The sequence below is a fragment of the Oncorhynchus tshawytscha genome, linkage group LG03 (genome assembly GCF_018296145.1).
Source record: "Oncorhynchus tshawytscha isolate Ot180627B linkage group LG03, Otsh_v2.0, whole genome shotgun sequence".
Classification (NCBI taxonomy): domain Eukaryota; kingdom Metazoa; phylum Chordata; class Actinopteri; order Salmoniformes; family Salmonidae; genus Oncorhynchus; species Oncorhynchus tshawytscha.
The window spans coordinates 68,834,383-68,852,419 of NC_056431.1; the positions used below are offsets into that span (position 1 = coordinate 68,834,383).

The 18,037-nt window shown below is 45.5% G+C and overlaps 2 protein-coding genes across 2 annotated transcripts; one reads left to right on the forward strand and one right to left on the reverse strand.

Annotated features, from left to right (window-relative positions):
* Positions 1–5,919: 5,919 nt before the first annotated feature.
* Positions 5,920–11,530, forward strand: LOC112246018 (protein-lysine methyltransferase METTL21C-like). Its single transcript, XM_024414282.2, has 5 exons — positions 5,920–5,957; positions 7,231–7,402; positions 7,604–7,740; positions 10,359–10,476; positions 10,624–11,530. Exons 2-5 carry the CDS (start codon positions 7,243–7,245, stop codon positions 11,019–11,021), a joined length of 813 nt encoding a protein of 270 aa, XP_024270050.1. The 5' UTR covers positions 5,920–5,957; positions 7,231–7,242; the 3' UTR covers positions 11,022–11,530.
* Positions 11,531–11,767: 237 nt separating this feature from the next.
* Positions 11,768–17,997, reverse strand: LOC112242275 (G protein-coupled receptor kinase 1 a). Its single transcript, XM_024410224.2, has 7 exons — positions 15,292–17,997; positions 14,465–14,592; positions 14,052–14,209; positions 13,880–13,963; positions 13,640–13,764; positions 13,161–13,362; positions 11,768–12,963 (listed from the first exon to the last, which is right to left on the reverse strand). Exons 1-7 carry the CDS (start codon positions 15,988–15,990, stop codon positions 12,674–12,676), a joined length of 1,686 nt encoding a protein of 561 aa, XP_024265992.1. The 5' UTR covers positions 15,991–17,997; the 3' UTR covers positions 11,768–12,673.
* Positions 17,998–18,037: the final 40 nt, after the last annotated feature.

Below are 18,037 nucleotides of genomic sequence, written 5' to 3' on the forward strand. Positions count from 1 at the left end.
TTCATCAATATTTACCACAAACAGAGGCATAACACACACGTCATTACACAAATTCTCCCTATCTCCCTCCCAGTGGTTGAGAAAGGCAACCTTAAAGGGATGCCTGTTTGGATGATCCGAAACAGGTTCAATGTTCATTTCTAGAGAACCGGGCCACTTTGAACAGCCCCCACAATGCAACTCCCATCAACACAACTCTCGTGGTGTTGAACTCTAGACCAGCTTCACAACGCATTATATGAATATGACAACCTTATCCAATCATATCTGGAGATTCAACACATTCAAGCTGTGTTAGTCACAGTCACTAAACAGAGAGTGTTGTCCTCTGAAGATTACTATAACACCATAGTACCCTCCAAACTCATCATCAAGCTCGAGACCCTTGGTCTCGACCCCGCCCTGTGCAACTGGGTACTGGACTTCCTGACGGGCCGCCCCCAGGTGGTGAGGGTAGGTAACAACATCTCCACCCCGCTGATCCTCAACACTGGGGCCCCACAAGGGTGCGTTCTGAGCCCTCTCCTGTACTCCCTATTCACCCACGACTGCGTGGCCATGCACGCCTCCAACACAATCATCAAGTTTGCGGACGACACTACAGTGGTAGGCTTGATTACCAACAACGACGAGACGGCCTACAGGGAGGAGGTGAGGTCCCTCGGAGTGTGGTGTCAGGAAAATAACCTCACACTCAACGTCAACAAAACAAAGGAGATGATTGTGGACTTCAGGAAACAGCAGAGGGAGCACCCCCCTATCCACATCGACGGGACAGTAGTGGAGAGGGTCGTAAGTTTTAAGTTCCTCGGCGTACACATCACGGACAAACAGAATTGGTCCACCCACACACACAGCGTTGTGAAGAAGGCGCAGCAGCACCTCTTCAACCTCAGAAGGCTGAAGAAATTCGGCGTGTCACCAAAAGCACTCACAAACTTCTACAGATGCACGATCGAGAGCATCCTGTCGGGCTGTAACTGCTCTGCCCACAACCGTAAGGCTCTCCAGAGGGTAGTGAGGTCTGCACAACGCATCACAGGGGGCAAACTACCTGCCCACCAGGACACCTACACCACCCGATGTCACAGGAAGGCCATAAAGATCATCAAGGACAACAACCACCCGAGCCACTGCCTGTTCACCCCGCTGTCATCCAGAAGGCGAGGTCAGTACAGGTGCATCAAAGCAGGGACCGAGAGACTGAAAAACAGCTTCTATCTCAAGGCCATCAGACTGTTAAACAGCCACCACTAACATTGAGTGGCTGCTGCCAACATATTGACTCAACTCCAGCCACTTTAATAATGGAAATGGATGGGAATTGATTGTAAAAATGTATCACTAGCCACTTTAAACAATGCCACTTAATATAATGTTTACATACCCTACATTACTCATCTCATATGTGTATGTAAATACTGTATTCTATATCATCTACTGAATCTTGCCATCTTTATGTAATACATGTATCACTAGCCACTTTAAACTATGCCACATAATGTTTATATACCCTACATTTCTCATCTCATATGTATATACTGTACTCTATATCATCTACTGCATCTTGCCATCTTTATGTAATACATGTATCACTAGCCACTTTAAACTATGCCACTTAATGTTTATATACCCTACATTTCTCATCTCATATGTATATACTGTACTCGATACCATCTACTGCATCTTGCCTATGCCGTTCTGTACCATCAATAATTCATATATCTTTATGTACATATTCTTTATCCCTTTACACTTGTGTGTATAAGGTAGTAGTTGTGGAATTGTTAGGTGAGATTACTTGTTGGTTATCACTGCATTGTCGGAACTAGAAGCACAAGCATTTCGCTACACTCGCATTAACATCTGCTAACCATGTGTATGTGACAAATAAAATTTGATTTGATTGTATTATACTGTTGAAGCCTTTCACCACTTGATGACAGTTATTTTGTAGTTTGCAGACATGGATTAAAGGAACACCTATGTGAGAATGCTGTTCATTGACTACAGCTCAGAGTTCAACACCATAGTGTCCACGAAGCTCATCACTAAGCTAAGGACCCTGGGACTAAACACCTCCCTCTGCAACTAGATCCTGGACTTCCTGACGGGCCGCCGCCAGGTGTAAGGCTAGGCAACAACACGTCTGCCACCCTGATCCTCACCACTGGGGCCCCTCAGGGGTGCGTGCTTAGTCCCCTCCTGTACTCCCTGTTCACCCATAACTACTTGGTCAAACACGACTCCAACCCCATCATTCAGTTTGCTGACGACACAACAATGGTAGGCCTATAGGGGGGAGGTCAGATACCTGGCAGTGTGGTGCCACGACAACATCCTCTCCCTAAATGTGAGCAAGACAAAGGAGCTGATCGTGGACTACAGGAAAAGGCGGGCCGAACAGGCCCCCATTGACGGGGCTGTAGTGGAGCGGGTCAAGATCTTCAAGTTCCTTGGTGTCCACATCACCAACAAACTATCATGGTCCAAACACACCAAGACAGTCATGAAGAGGGCACGACAACACTTTTTCCCCCTCAGGAGACTGAAAAGATTTGGCATGGGTCCCCAGATCTTCAAAATGTTTTGCAGCTGCACCATTGAGAGCATCCTGACCGGTTGCATCACCGCCTGGTACGGCAAATACTCGGCATCTGACCGTAAGGCGCTACAAAGGGTTGTGCGTGCGGCCCAGAACATCACTGGGTCGGTTAGGACATCTACTTTGTACATGACACAAGTCATTTTTCCAACAATTGTTTACAGACAGATTATTTCACTTATAATTCACTGTATCACAATTCCAGTGGGTCAGCAGTTTACATACACTAAGTTGACTGTGCCTTTAAAAACAGCTTGGAAAATTCCAGAAAATTAGTTAATGGCTTTAGAAGCTTCTGATAGGCTAATTGACATCATTTGAGTCAATTGGAGGTGTACCTGTGGATGTATTTCAAGGCCTACCTTCAAACTCAGTGTCTCCTTGCTTGACATCATGGGAAAATCAACAGAAATCAGCCAAGACCTCAGAAAACAAATTGGAGACCTCCACAAGTCTGGTTCATCCTTGGGAGCAATTTCCAAATGCCTGAAGGTACCACGTTCATCTGAACAAACAATAGTACGCAAGTATAAACACCATGGGACCACGCAACCATCATACCGCTGAGGAAGGAGACGTGTTCTGTCTCCTAGAGATGAACGTACTTTGGCGCGAAAAGTGCAAATCAATCCCAGAACAACAGCAAAGGACCTTGTGAAGAAGCCTGAGGAAACAGGTACAAAAGTATCTATATCCACAGTAAAACGAGTCCTATATCGACATAACCTAAAAGGCCGCTCAGCAAGGAAGAAGCAACTGCTCCAAAACCGCCATAAAAAAGCAAGACTACGGTTTGTAACTGCACATGTGGACAAAGATCATACTTTTTGGAGTAATGTCCTCTGGTCTGATGAAACAAAAATATAACTATTTGGCCATAATGACCATCGTTATGTTTGGAGGAAAAAGGAGGAGGCTTGTAAGCTGAAGAACACCAATCCTACCGTGAAGCACGGGGGTGGCAGCATCATGTTGGGGAGGTGCTTTGCTGCAGGAGGGACTGGTGAGGATCATGAGGAAAGACAATTATGTGGATATATTGAAGCAACATCTCAAGACATCAGTCAGGAAGTTAAAGCTTGGTCACAAATGGGTCTGAACTGAAAAAGCATGTGCGATTAAGGAGGCCTACAAACCTGACTCAGTTACACCAGCTCTGTCAGGAGGAACGGGCCAAAATTCACCCAACCTATTTTGGGAAGCTTGTGGAAGGCTACCTGAAACATTTGACCCAAGTTAAACAATTCAAAGACAATGCTACCAAACACTAATTGAGTGTATGTAAACTTCTGACCCACTGGGAATGTGATGAAAGAAATAAAAGCGGAAAGAAATCATTCTCTCTACTATTATTCTGACATTTCACATTCTTAAAATAAAGTGGTGATCCTAACTGACCTAAGACAGGGAATTTTTACTCGGATTAAATGTCAGGAATTGTGAAAAACTGAGTTTAAATGTACTTGGCTAAGTTGTATGTAAACTTCTGACTTCAACTGTATATAGCCTCGTTATTGTTATTTTATTACTTTAATTTAGTTAGTAAATATTTTCTTAGCTATATTTTCTTAAGACCGCATTGTTGGTTAAGGGCTTGTAAGTAAGCCTTTCACATTTAGTTTGTGATGATCACACTTCTCCAGCATGCCAGTGGCCATCAAAGGTGAGCCTTTTCCCACCGAACTGCAGTCAGGTCAAGACCCTGGTGAGAACGACAAGCACACAGATATGCTTCCCTGAGACTATTTTTGATAGTTTGTGTCGGAATTCTTCGGTTGTGCAAACCCACAGTTTCATCAACTGTCCAGGTGGCTGGTCCCAGATGATCCCACGGGTGAAGAAGCCGGGTGTAGAGGGCACATCACAGATTATTTTGTACCTTTCATCAGGGAATCGAACCAGCGACCTTTCGTTTCCTGGCCCTAGAGAGGAACCAGGCTCTGAGGCTTGGCCAGTCCTCTTCTGGCTGTGCCAGTGGAGACTATAAGACTACATGGTAGTCGTGTGCTATACATTTTAAATAGTGCCTTAAGTAAGTGTGCAAGCATGTAAATTATGATGTGTGCCCACATGGCCATACACGTGTTCGTATGTGTAAATTTACAGTTGATAGTCGGATTCGATGATACTCTTGTTGGGGAAAAAAAACAGAAGTGTTTTAATATACCTGTACCTAAATAGATGTTGTCAAATAACTCCCTGCACATTGTCACTGCAAAAAAAACAGCAGATTAGGAGCAGCGCGAAGATGGATGTTTGTGTGTCTGTCCTCAACTGCAGGGGGCAGCCAAGTTGGCTGTCACTCAGTCAAATCAAAAATCAAATGAAATCAAATTGTATTTGTCACATGCACCGAATACAGTAGGTGTATTTCACTGTAGGGTCATTGTAGGTTTTGGAGGCGAGAAGGCTGCCGAGGTATGGGAAGTGTTCCACATTTTCAAGGGTGTTATTGTCAACCTGTATTGTGGGCGGAGTAGGGGGCTTGTTGAAGGATTTGAGTCTCCTTTAAATTCAGGGCTAGACCCAGGAGCCTGTAGGCCTTGGCAAAGGCATCCAGGACACACTGGAGGTCTGCTTCGGAGTGTGCTGCAAAGGCATCCAGGACACACTGGAGGTCTGCTTCGGAGTGTGCTGCAAAGGCATCCAGGACACACTGGAGGTCTGCTTCGGAGTGTGCTGCAAAGGCATCCAGGACACACTAGAGGTCTGCTTCGGAGTGTACTGCAAAGGCATCCAGGACACACTGGAGGTCTGCTTCGGAGTGTGCTGCAAAGGCATTGTTGTCAGGACACCGAAGCACCATAATGGTGATGGTGAAGACGTTGTTTTTTGACCTTGAACCTGTTGAGGTTGTACAGCCTGCCATTTGTTCGGTACATGATTTTAATTCCCTGTGACAGGTCTTGGCCAATGTGGTGGAAGATGGCAGCAATGAAGACAGCAAACAGGGTGGGCGCGATGATACTGCTCTGTTTGACCCATGTCTCCCCAGTGAAGGGCTCTGACTCAGAGCCGCTATTGCTGAGCACTATGGCAGATGTGTCACATCACGCAGAAGCCTCAGTCTAACACACACGTCTCTGAAAATGTGGACTTTACTTGGCTCCATGAGAGTGGGATCAAATAGGGAGTTTCACTTTAGGCAGTATTTCATTTGCTCTCACTCTGTCTGTCGGCCTATCACTATCATACTAGCTTAGTCTGTCTGTCTTTCTGCCTCTCTCTCTCTCTCTCTATTATAGCTCAGTGATTTTGGGGGCGTGTTTGAAGGGATGCTGCCCAGGTATAAACAGGATGCAGTAGGACAGTCACAAATACAGAGAGAGACAGAGACAACCACCTCATACAGGTCTGTATCACACAACATCCTCCTGTTTATTCTGTTCAATTCCATGGAACTTGATTAATCTCTCTGGAGCATGAGTCTGCAAGCCCCCGTGAACATCAATATGTGTCTATTCATGTGTTTGCATCAGTGTCTTCTGCTGTTTTTTTACTGTAGCACCAGTGTTACACTAGTGTAGACACACCCTTGTGTTGTGTTTCCATAGCTAGGGCTGACAGTGAGGACTTGTGAAGAGCAGAATCAACAACTTCTGCATAATCAGAACAGTTGCTTTGTGAGAAGGTCTTGAAGTTTATGGTTAACAAGTGTTATGTAAATGCAAGCTGAAAAGTACCAGTGGCCTGGCTTTCTCCCAAGTGAGAGCTGGTCTGCCGGAGCCATGGCCCAGTGAGACACGGGTGCCGGCCAGCGTAGATGGAAACAGAAAAGTCCTAGCCTTTGGGGTAAAACACTGGGGTAAATCCTGTATGGAAATGCAGAATTTGAGTCTGTAAAAACCTTGGTACTAATGCTGCTCCATTTCTAATACTAACACCATCTTAGCTAACAATGTTTGATGTGATGTCTGGTGATTGTGTGTGGAGAAGAGAAACTAAGTGCATGGAACCTAGGAAATTCAGTGGTGTGGGTCCTAAGCTATGGCAGGTATTTCCCTCCAGAGTCCGAGTGGTCTGCTGATGGTTGGTTATAAATAAGTATTTCTCTGGGCCCGAACCCAGACAACCAGACCCAGGGGAGATAAGGGAAAAGAGCCCAGTTCATCATAGCCCAGTCCAAGCTTCCTAAGCTGGATTTACACACATGTAACATGTAGCCTAACCAATACAGTATTTACACACATGTAACATGTAGCCTAACCAATACAGTATTTACACACATGTAACATGTAGCCTAACCAATACAGTATTTACACACATGTAACATGTAGCCTAACCAATACAGTATTTACACACATGTAACATGTAGCCTAACCAATACAGTATTTACACACATGTAACATGTAGCCTAACCAATACAGTATTTACACACATGTAACATGTAGCCTAACCAATACAGTATTTACACACATGTAACATGTAGCCTAACCAATACAGTATTTACACACATGTAACATGTAGCCTAACCAATACAGTATTTACACACATGTAACATGCAGCCTAACCAATACAGTATTTACACACATGTAACATGTAGCCTAACCAATACAGTATTTACACACACAAGTAAGGATGGACGCACACGCAAGGTCAACTAAAGTTTTGTCTAATGTCGACAGTGTTCTGTGGCGATGGAGATCCCCTCTACAGTCAAACAGCCAGACCAAGAGGATCCCAAGAAGGAGAGGACAGACGGAGAGCCAGGTGAGAACAAGGAAGAAGACGAGAGACCACAGGTGATGGAAAATGGAACACAAGATGAACGCAAGCAGTGGTTTCCTAACCCTAACAGTAAGGAATGGTGAATGTGTTCTAGTGGTCACGGTCAATTATATCAGCAGTCCAGTGTGGTTGTGTTGTGGTTCTGATGCTGTTGTGTGTAACAGTCAGTCTTAGTTATGTTGTGACCGTGTGTAGTACTGGTTATTAACAGTTGGCCGTCCAGTGTGGTGTGTAGTGTACCTGGTTATGTTGTGGTCCTGTCCTCTACAGTGGTGTCTGACTGTAAGCAGATGGCCAGGGAGTCCAGTGTTTCCTACACCCTGGGGAAGGAGTTTTTCCTTATCGCTGGTCATGAAATCTGCATTAGAGAGTCTCTGGACTCCTATGGCGCCCTTGTCTGGCCAGGGGTGAGTTCAAAAGACACTCAGTAACATGATGATTGAACTTAGGCAATGCAGCAGGGGGTGCTAAGAAGTATTTCTGTCTGTAATAAAACCCTTTTGTGGGGGAAAACTCATTCTGATTGGCTGGGCCTGGCTCCCCGTGGGTCAGCCTAGCTCCCAAGTGGGTGGGGTTGGCCTATGCCCTCCCAGACCCACCCATGGCTGTGCCCCTGCCCAGTCATGTCAAATCCATAGCTTAGGGCCTACATTTTTTATAGTCCCATACCCCTTCAAACATTCAACCTCTAGCTGCGTACCACCTCTAGCACCAGGGTCAGCGCACTCTCAAATGTTGAAATTGAGCACAGCTCTATCCAGAAATCTGACAGTGGCTTCTGATTCAATTAAATTTTCACAGAACTGCTTGTTGCAACTTCGATGAGGCTCTCTTGTTCAGATATCGGTAAGTGGACTGTAGGCAGGGCATGAACGGGATAACGAATCCAGTTGTTTGTGTCGTCCGTTTCTGGAAAGTACCTGCGTAATTGCGCACCCAGCTCACTGAGGTGCTTCACTATATCACATTTGACATTGTCCGTAAGCTTGAGTTCACTTGCACACAAACAATCATACATTGATGGAAACACCTTTGTGTTGTCCTTGTTAATAATCATAGCCTCAATTTTGTCCCGCACATTGAATATAGTTGCGGAGAGTCTCTGTAATCCTACATTCAGATCATTCAGGTGAGAAAAAACATCACCCAGATTGGCCAGTCATGTGAGAAACTCATCATCATTCAAGATGTCAGACAAGTGAAAATTATGGTCAGTAAAGAAAACTTTAAGCCTGTCTCTCAATTTAAAAAAAAAGTGTCAATACTTTGCCCCTTGATAAAAGCGTTACATGGTCGCTGCCAATATCATTGCATAATGCAGAAAATACACATGAGTTCAGAGACCTTGCTTTAACAACATTAACCATTTTCACTGTAGTGTCCAAAACACATTTCAAGCTGTCAGGCATTCCCTTGGCAGCAAGAGCCTCTCGGTGGATGCTGCAGTGTACCCAAGTGGCGTCGAGGGCAACTGTTTGCACACGTGTTACCACTCCACTATGTCTCCCTGTCATGGCTTTTGCGCCATCAGTACAGATACCAACACATCTTGACTACCGAAGTCCATTTGATGTCACAAAGATGTCCAGTAGTTTCAAATATTCTCTCATGTTGTCCTGGTTTCCAATGGTTTGTAGAAGGGGATGTCTTCCTTAATTGACCCCCATAAACGTAACAGACATACCAGGAGCAGTGCCAGGCCTGCCACATCTGTTGACTCATCCAGCTGTAACACATATAATTCACTAGCTTGTATGCGAAGCAGTAATTGTTTTAAAACATCTCCTGCCATGTCACTGATGCATCATGAAACAGTGTTGTTTGATGAAGACATTGTCTGTATAGTTTTTTTGGCCTTTTCCTCCAGCACTGTCCCAGCAATATCCGGGGCAGCAGGAAGAATGAAGTCTTCCACAATAGTATGGGGCTTGCCTGTCCTAGCCACTCGGTAGCTCACCATATAAGACGCTTCTAGCCCCTTCTTATTAATGGTATCTGTTGCTTTTATACATGTCTTACTACTCAAAAGTCACCTTTATTCTCACTCAAAAAAACTCCTGTGGCTTATCTTTCAAATTGTCATGTTTCTAAATGTCTGCGCAAGAGTGAAGGTTTCCTGCAAGAGAGTAACAGTTAATGTGGTTGGATGTTAATTATTTGACTAGGCTACCTGTATTTGACATTATGTTGTTATTTCTTACCACATTTGCACACACTGTATATAGAGTTTTCTATTGTGTTATTGACTGGATGTTTGTTTATCCCATGTGTAACTGTGTTTTTGTCGCACTGCTTTGCTTTATCTTGGCCAGGTCGCAGTTGTAAACTTGTTCTCAACTGGCCTACCTGGTTAAATAAAGGTGAAATAAAAAATAAAATAAAAATTTCGCTGAACACTAGAGGGTTGATTTTTATTTTTGGCAGTGAAACAAGGCTACTCAGGTGAGAAAAAATGCTCACCCAAACGTATAGCCCCATTGGAAAATATAAAATGTGCTGTTTGAAAATGTGAACTTTTTGTTTTTCATCTTTTTATTTGGCGTAACCATGATGGCATTGCGCGTACGTAGCCCAGTTTGGGAATACCTGCCTTATATGAACTGTAACTGAGTAAAATCTTTGACACTTGCGTTTATGTATTTGTTCAGTATATTTCTCAAGCAACAATTTAGCTAGGAATGTCTGGGAGTGGTCTTCGTGTGGAGTGGAAGCTGTTATTGGCAGAGAGGTTTGGCACACTGTTGGTCTATTAACCAATTTACTGCATGGTGATGTCACCATGGAAAGCAGAAACTCCCGCGTAGATTGTATTTTCAATCAGCACACATTTAGTGTTAGTTTCATCAGCTGTTGTGTGATATGATATAAAACACAGCGAAAACAGAATTTTGACTGCACTGGGACTTTAATTCATTATGACTGATCTGGGTTGCTCTATCTATCATTGTGTGTAGATGTTGATCGCAGTGATGATAATAATGCGGTCGCTGCTGGTGATGATGTGTTTGTGCGTGTGTATGGGTAGGCGGTGGCTCTAAGTCAGTTCCTGGAGAATAACCGGCAGCAGGTGAATCTCCTGGATAAAGCTGTACTGGAGATTGGAGCAGGGACAGGCTTACTGTCTATTGTGGCTAGTCTACTGGGTGAGTCTGTCCATCTGTCTCTTTTTCAGTCTGGCTAACTGTATAATGGCCATTGGCCAGACTACTAGATGAGTCTGTCAGTTGGTGATATGGTTTGACAGACTGATTCCATTTCCCTGACTGTTCCCCTTGTGTCCTGTTTTACAGGTGCCTGGGTAACGGCCACCGACCTACCCGAAATCCTTCCCAACCTGACCTTTAACCTCTCTTGGAACTCCAAGGGCCGCTGTCGCTACACGCCCCAGGTGACTGCCCTCACCTGGGGTCACGACCTTGAGAAAGACTTCCCCAGCACTTCCTGTCACTATGACTATGTGCTGGCAGCCGATGTAGTGTATCACCACAACTACCTGGAGGAGCTGCTGGCGACCATGCACCACTTCTGCAAACCAGGAAGTGGCACCACGCTGATGTGGGCCAATAAGGTGAGGTTCCAGTCAGACCTGAAGTTCACAGAGAGATTTAAGAGTTGTTTTGATACAACACTGATGACAGAGCAAAAGGAGGGGGACGTGATGATCTTCAAGGCCACGGCACGAGAGTGAAGAGAGGAGAGGGGATAGAATGGAGATACCAGGGAGTAGAGGAGACTCAGAGGAAAAGTGTTGAGAAAGCGAAATAAGAGAGATTGTTCTCCACTGTGGATGGATGAAACAGGAGCTCACTACAGACTGCCTGGAGCCCATTGTGTGGGTACATTCTTATTAGACTGATAACAAAAGCAGATTCTGGGTTTCAAGGACATTGCTGTGAGCTACATTATATTTACAACCCGTGTACTGCAAAAAACCCAGAAACCAAAATGAATCTAAACCATGTGACTTTTCAAAATGCAATTTTATCTACCAATGTTTTTTCATACATTTGATACATTGACAAATGTTTTGTAAATAAATTTGCTTTGCACTACAGTGTGAAAAATGTGTTAATTTCTCGCTACTTACGCATAGTCTGCATTGGCATCAACACAGATATTCTGAAAGTTACTATATATACATAGACATCTACTAGAGACAGTATCACCTGCATTTATGACAATGGTAAACAAACCCTTTTCCACTATGCATGAAAACAGACTAGTTCAAGAAGGTAAGCTCTTACACTGAGTACACAAATCATTAACAAGTGCTCTTTCCAAAGTTATAATCCCTTATCGATGTCACTTGTTAAATCCACTTCAAATCAGTGTAGATGAAGGGGAGGAGACAGGTTAAAGAATGATTTTTAAGCCTAGAGACAACTGAGACAAGGATTGTGTATGTGTGCCTTTCAGAGAGTGAATGGGCAAGACAAAAAATTTAAGTGCCTTTGAACAGGGTATGGTAGTAGGTGCCAGGCGCACCAGTTGGTGTCAAGAACTGCAACGCTGCTGGGTTTTTCACGCTCAACATTTTCCCGTATGTAATAAGAATGGTTCCCTACCCAAAGGACATCCAGCCTACTGGACACAAATGTGTGAAGCATTGGAGTCAACATGGGTCAGCATCCCTGTGGATCCCTGTGACACCTTGTAGAGTTCATGCCCGATCAATTGGGGCTGTTCTGAGGGCAGGGGGGGGGGACTCAATATTGGGAAGGTGTTCCTGATGTTTGGTAGATTCAGTGTATATCGACATATTTAGAGAACTGCAAGATTTCATGTTTCTTAGCACATTTCACTAGTGTTGTAGTGAGCAGAATCAGAACATCTCGTTTTCGCTCACTCACACACACTTATATCTTGATGCTGCTAAATGATCTGTCAGTATGCTTTGAGAATACAGAATATCTATTGCTGGGCGCAACTGAAGTACAAAGGTCCAAAGTCCATCTAACAGTTTCACTCTAAGAGCAGCGGAACACTCTCTCAATCTCAACCAATGAACAGTCAGAATGCCATGCCACTCAGGAGTTCCATCTCCATGGCAACGTTATTGTGTAGAACCTGATTTGCTGTTCTGGACTGTGTTGAGTGTTTGTCTGGGTCCAGGTGTTGTCACGATGGCGACGCATTTTCCCATCAATGCCCTTTGAGGTGTATGTTTATTTCTTATTTTTTACAGTTTCTCTCATTGTTCTACTCTAAACATAAAGCGTTCAAAACAATATTCAGTTGGCAGCACTTCCGCGTGTACTAAACACAACTTCAACGAGCTACGGTTGGTCTGATCCGGAACGTCTGAGCTCCCTTCTTCGTCCTCCGTTTCCAAAGAGACAATCACGCCAAGCAGCAGGTGGATGACTTGGGCTGTTCCAAGATGGACTCTCTGCGCAGGTCGTTGGGTATGGTGCCTGCGGGTCCCCACACATTGAGCTCACCATAGATCCCCGTCTCAATCATCTCCTCCTGCCAGGGGATGGCAATGTTCCCAGAGGAGAACTCGTCAAAGAACACGCGGTCTGGGTCGTCCAGCCCCACTCCCTTCACCGAGGAGAACTCCCCCACGTCATCCAGGTCCTTGGCGTAGACCACCTTGGAGTCAGGGACAAACGGGGGGGGCAGGATGCCTGTAGGAGAGAGGGAGGGGGTTAGAGAGACTCTTACTGAGTGAACCTCAGAAGGAGGGATGGTGTGCTTCTGATTGGGAGTCTGTCTTTGTGGCAGCTGTAGAGTGTGACACAGCAAAATTATCATGGCCCAAATCCAGCCCACAAACACAACTTAACATTTGGTTCAGTTAGCACTTAGAAATAGCAGTTGGTACCTGCATCCAGTCTTGTCCAGTGGATGGTGCTGAAGAAGGGGTGTGTCCTGATCTCGTCACAGGTCCCGTCCTTGAAACCTAGTCTCTTGTCCACCTGTTTCTCCAGCAGCGCAGAGCAGATGGACTTGGCGTTCTCACTGAATGTCTCTGGGTAGACCACTGTCCCGGTCATGATGCGCTCCTTTAGTGCCTCCTTCTCAACCTGACCAGAAGATGACCGCAGGTTAGCAACAGTACATCAAAGCCATAAACCAACTGGATGTGCAGGCTTTTGTTCCAACCCTGCACAGACACACCCTTGATTCAAATAATGATGGTTTTTGAAGGAAGAATCAAAGACAAGTGTGTAAATGCTGGGATGGAACGAAAGCCTTCAGATCCCAGTGGCTCTATACGACCAGAATTGACAAACTACACTGTTATCTGGTGTGCACATTCAGTGTGAAGGGATGAAAGGGTGGAGGGATAGAGCAGGTTACCTTCTCTCCGCGTTCCCTGAAGGGGTTCTTGGCGGCCATAAACTCAAACAGTGTGACCCCTAGGGTGAAATAGTCCACTGAGGTGTCATACTTCTCCCCCTTCAGGAGCTCTGGGGCCATAAACCCTGGGGGCAGATATCAAAAGGACAGTCACAAGAGCCAATACGGAACCTCTTGGAGAGACTAAACGTGAAACCCCATTGTGAGATGAGGTCGGACCGCTGCAGCCTTGAGACTGACCTGGAGTTCCGGCATAGCCTTTGATCTTTGTCTGGTTTTCCTTCAGTTCCACTGCCAGACCCAGGTCAGAGATACGCACGTTACCTAAGGACATACAGACAGCGTCACATCACACAAGCATCACATGCGTGTGGGTGTGTTCGTCTATACATGCACACCTCTCATTGTGTACCTTCATTGTCCAGCAGCACGTTCTCAGGTTTGAGGTCTCTGTAGATGATTCTCTTCTGGTGGAGGTGCTCCATGCCCTGGATGATCTGAGCTGCGTAGAAACAGGCTCTGGGCTCCTCAAACCCTGGGTTGTTCTCATCCACCAGATAGATGTGGTACCTGGGGTGGCAGGTAGCCTAGTGGTTAAGAGCGTTGGGACAGAAACCGAAAGGTCGCTGGTTCGAATCCCCAAGCTGACTAGGTGAAACATATGTTAATGTGCCCTTGAGCAAGGCACTTAACCCTGATTGCTCCTGTAAGTTGCTCTGGATAAGTGTGTCTGCTAAATTACTCAAATGTATGAGAACAAACATGTTACAAATCTATCATAAGGTGTGTGTGTGTGTGTGTGTGTGTGTGTGTGTGTGTGTGTACTTCAGGTCTCCTCCATTCATGATGGTCATAACCAGGCAAAGCTCATCCTTGGTCTGGAAAGCGTAGGCCAGTGACACGATGAAGCGACTATGAACCCTGGCAAGAATCCTCTTCTCCACCATCGCCCCCTAGAGTAGAGGGACAAACATGACAATAGCAACCATCACTCACAAATTCATACCGGTAGGCAGTGAGGAAGAGGCAAAGCGAGAGGATCCACTCCAGTCAAAATCTGTCCACTGAGGGAATACAGCGATAAGCTCCCAAGACTCCCATTGTTAGGGAGACAATCTGGTTGTTATATACAGTATCTCAGCAGTAGGCCCTGCTCAATTATCCTTGAAGTAATCACTGACCAAACACCTGAATAGGTGAAAGATATGAAGTGGAATCATTGCTTTGACCTAATCATATCAGCAAGGGGGAATTTTAACAGGGCATTGTACTAGCTGTAAAGGACATGGACTAACCTTCCCCAGCAGTTCCATTGAGAACAGCTTTTCTGTAATCCCTCTATCCCTTTGTTGTGTTTAACACAGAGAGCTAAGACGGAGGCAAATGTTTCACTCAAGATTACAGGGGTTCTAACACAGTCACAGAGGGTATGACACCTGGCCACACACTGTAGCACTACCCTTCCATGTCAATAGTCATTGTGACTCAGCTTGATCTAGCGTTAATAGGTTACAGAAGCGACCTGTATTCTAATTAACTGATTTCCTCTTGGGATATCATCGGATATCATACAGGAAGTATCACATGACTAGAGATGATGGACCATACCAAAGACCCTCAGAAACTACCTCCTTCCCACCCCGTCTTTTCACCTCATAGCCTTTCCTCTTCTTCAGCCTCTTCTTGTTGAGCTTCTTGCAGGCATACAGTTTCCCAGTGGCCTTCATCTGGCAGGCAGACACCTCTCCGAAACCCCCCTTCCCAAGCACACGGAAGTCCTGGAACCAGTCTTGATCCATGGGCTGCATCTCCAGCCACTTCCACTGCAGGAACCTCTTCAGGTACATGCTCTCCAGGAAGAAGGTGTAGGGAACTTCCTGGAGGTAGCCCAGCACCGAGACCAGTGTCTGGGAAAAGAGGGTGTCCCCAGCACCCTGCTGTGCCTCCTTCACCTGGGTCACGGTCTCCGGGGTCAGGAAGGGGCAGTAGAGCTTAGCAGAGGATTCCAGGTAACGCTGGACAATCCTAGATGCCTTCTGGGCCCGGTCTGTGTCTTCGGCTAAGTCGTACTCTTCGATGTCCCGCCACAAGTGGCAAGGACCGTGGTATTCGGGCGCAGTCTCCAGGAACTCGCGGAACAGACGTTTGCCGATGGGCTGCTCCACGCAGACTGACTGAAAGGTTAGGTCCAGGGTTTCCTGGAGGCCCTCACACACGGTGATATGGGGCAGCTTGAGGCGGGCGTGGTACTTCTTGTCACGCGAGGCTGCCGGGTTGGAGCCATCGAAGCTGCCGCGGGCGCTTATGTAGGCAGAGTTGGCAACCACCGTGGTCAGGCTGCCCAAATCCATGGCAACGGAGGGAGAGAGGCTGTCGCCGACAGCGAGGACACTCAGAGGGAGAGCATGGTGAAGGAGAGCGGGGGGCAAGGAGGGATAGTGTGAGATAAAGAGATTACGAAGAATATGTTGAAGTGTGAGTAAAAGGTGATAGAGGAGAAAGAGGGAGTGAAACAGTAAAAGGGGAGGATTAGAGAGGAATGATGAGAGGAATGATGAACAGCGGGAGAGAAAGGAAAAGGAGAGCCGTGCCAGCAGCAGGACAGAGGACACAAGATCCTCCTCCTGACCCGAGCGCTTTACCCGTATCTCTCACACACACCTGGCTCAGCACCTTTCAGACAGTAATGCCTTTATCCACTAACTCCCTAATACCTCAGGCTGAGAGTGAGAGCCCAATCTGTGACTGATGTATTCAGACTGTGTCATGGAGGCCAGAGCAGCACCTGTTATCTAAAGAACAAGACACAAGGGAGCAGCACAGTAGAAAAGGGAGAGAGGGAGTAAGGCGCAGTCTAAAATTGACACCTCTCGAAAACATCAGAATGGCCCCTGGCCTTCATAGATATGGAAGGATCAGAAAGGTGAAAGCAAAATGTTTATATCTCCCTCTAGCCTTCAGCACATTCCATAATTTGATTGTAAACAATTAACAAGCTAGTTAACTAACACATGTTCTTGTCAAAATTGTCAACAGAGTAGCTAGCAAGCAACACGATATACCAAACTGTCTAAAAACCTACAAAGGTGGTTTTAAATGTGGCATGAAATATCTGATTCCATGTGCTTTTTGGCTGTTGACTGCAGGAAAAAGGATTTGAGTCACATCAAAATACCAAATGTGAACAAGGCTTTAGAGACCGCAAGTCAACACATCAGATTTCCCAGAGGAAAGTTCCCAAAGGATATCATATGTTTGACCTATTTGAGGTTATTACGGTGCTATTTCAGCTGTTGAAGCCAATTGAGTAGTGCAAAATACCATATGCTTTTCAGATTAGACCACCGCACAAAACCACTAACTGAAGTAAACTTGTTAAAACATTCTCTATATTTAATTGACAAAATGATATTAGATTACAGAAAAGGTCTTTTGGAAGAGTCAGTACATGTTATTCAGTTAAAAAAAGAAGAGGAGATCTTCGAAGGGGGTCCATGGAGACAGACCTATACAACCCACATCTTAGATACATCATTAATGTCCAGGTCTTCCTTCCACCACTGACCTGTAAAGGATGTTATAAACTACAATCTTCATAGGATCAGTTTACATCATTTAAACACAAAGCTTAACATTTTCCTATAGGGGAGCGTGGGTAGGAGAGTTATTTTCCTCGCTCGTGCCCGGAAGGGCGCTCTCCAAAACTTAAACAAATAAGGACCAGAAAAGCAGCTGCCTACAGAATGAGAGGAAGCTAGCCCAACACACCAGCCCATTGATATCAATGCCACAAAAGAGGGGGATAACAAAACAGTGTCCACACTTTCGAAATGCAGTCCCAAACTTTCTTAGGCGTTGTGGCGACTAAACCGGACATTTTGGATCCAGTGAGTGTCTCTGAGCCAGCGGTCTGGGGGCAGTTGCACTGGCAGCCATCTTGAAACAGTGGTTCACCATTGAATCTGTCCAAAGAAATCAAAACATAACAAAGCTAACTATTTCACACACAAGGAACACTATACATTCTCCGACAGCAGTGTGTTGTCTGGAAGATGTTTCTTTTCCCTTTATTCTCCAGCTGGGTGGCTGGCCAAGAAGAGGGTGATAATAGACAGAGAAATGCTGCAGCACAGTGCCAAAGCCATAGACTACACTTCCCAGAGAGCCAATGTGCAGCATGTGATTCAGGACCACCCCCTCTGAGGAGAAGAGGGCTGCACACTCTTCATACCCAGAAAAACATTCTTCAACGGCCCTTACAGAGAGAGAGAGAGATACTGAGAGAGAGAGAGATACTGAGAGAGAGAGAGATACTGAGAGAGAGAGAGAGATACTGAGAGAGAGAGAGATACTGAGAGAGAGAGATACTGAGAGAGACTGAGAGAGAGAGAGATACTG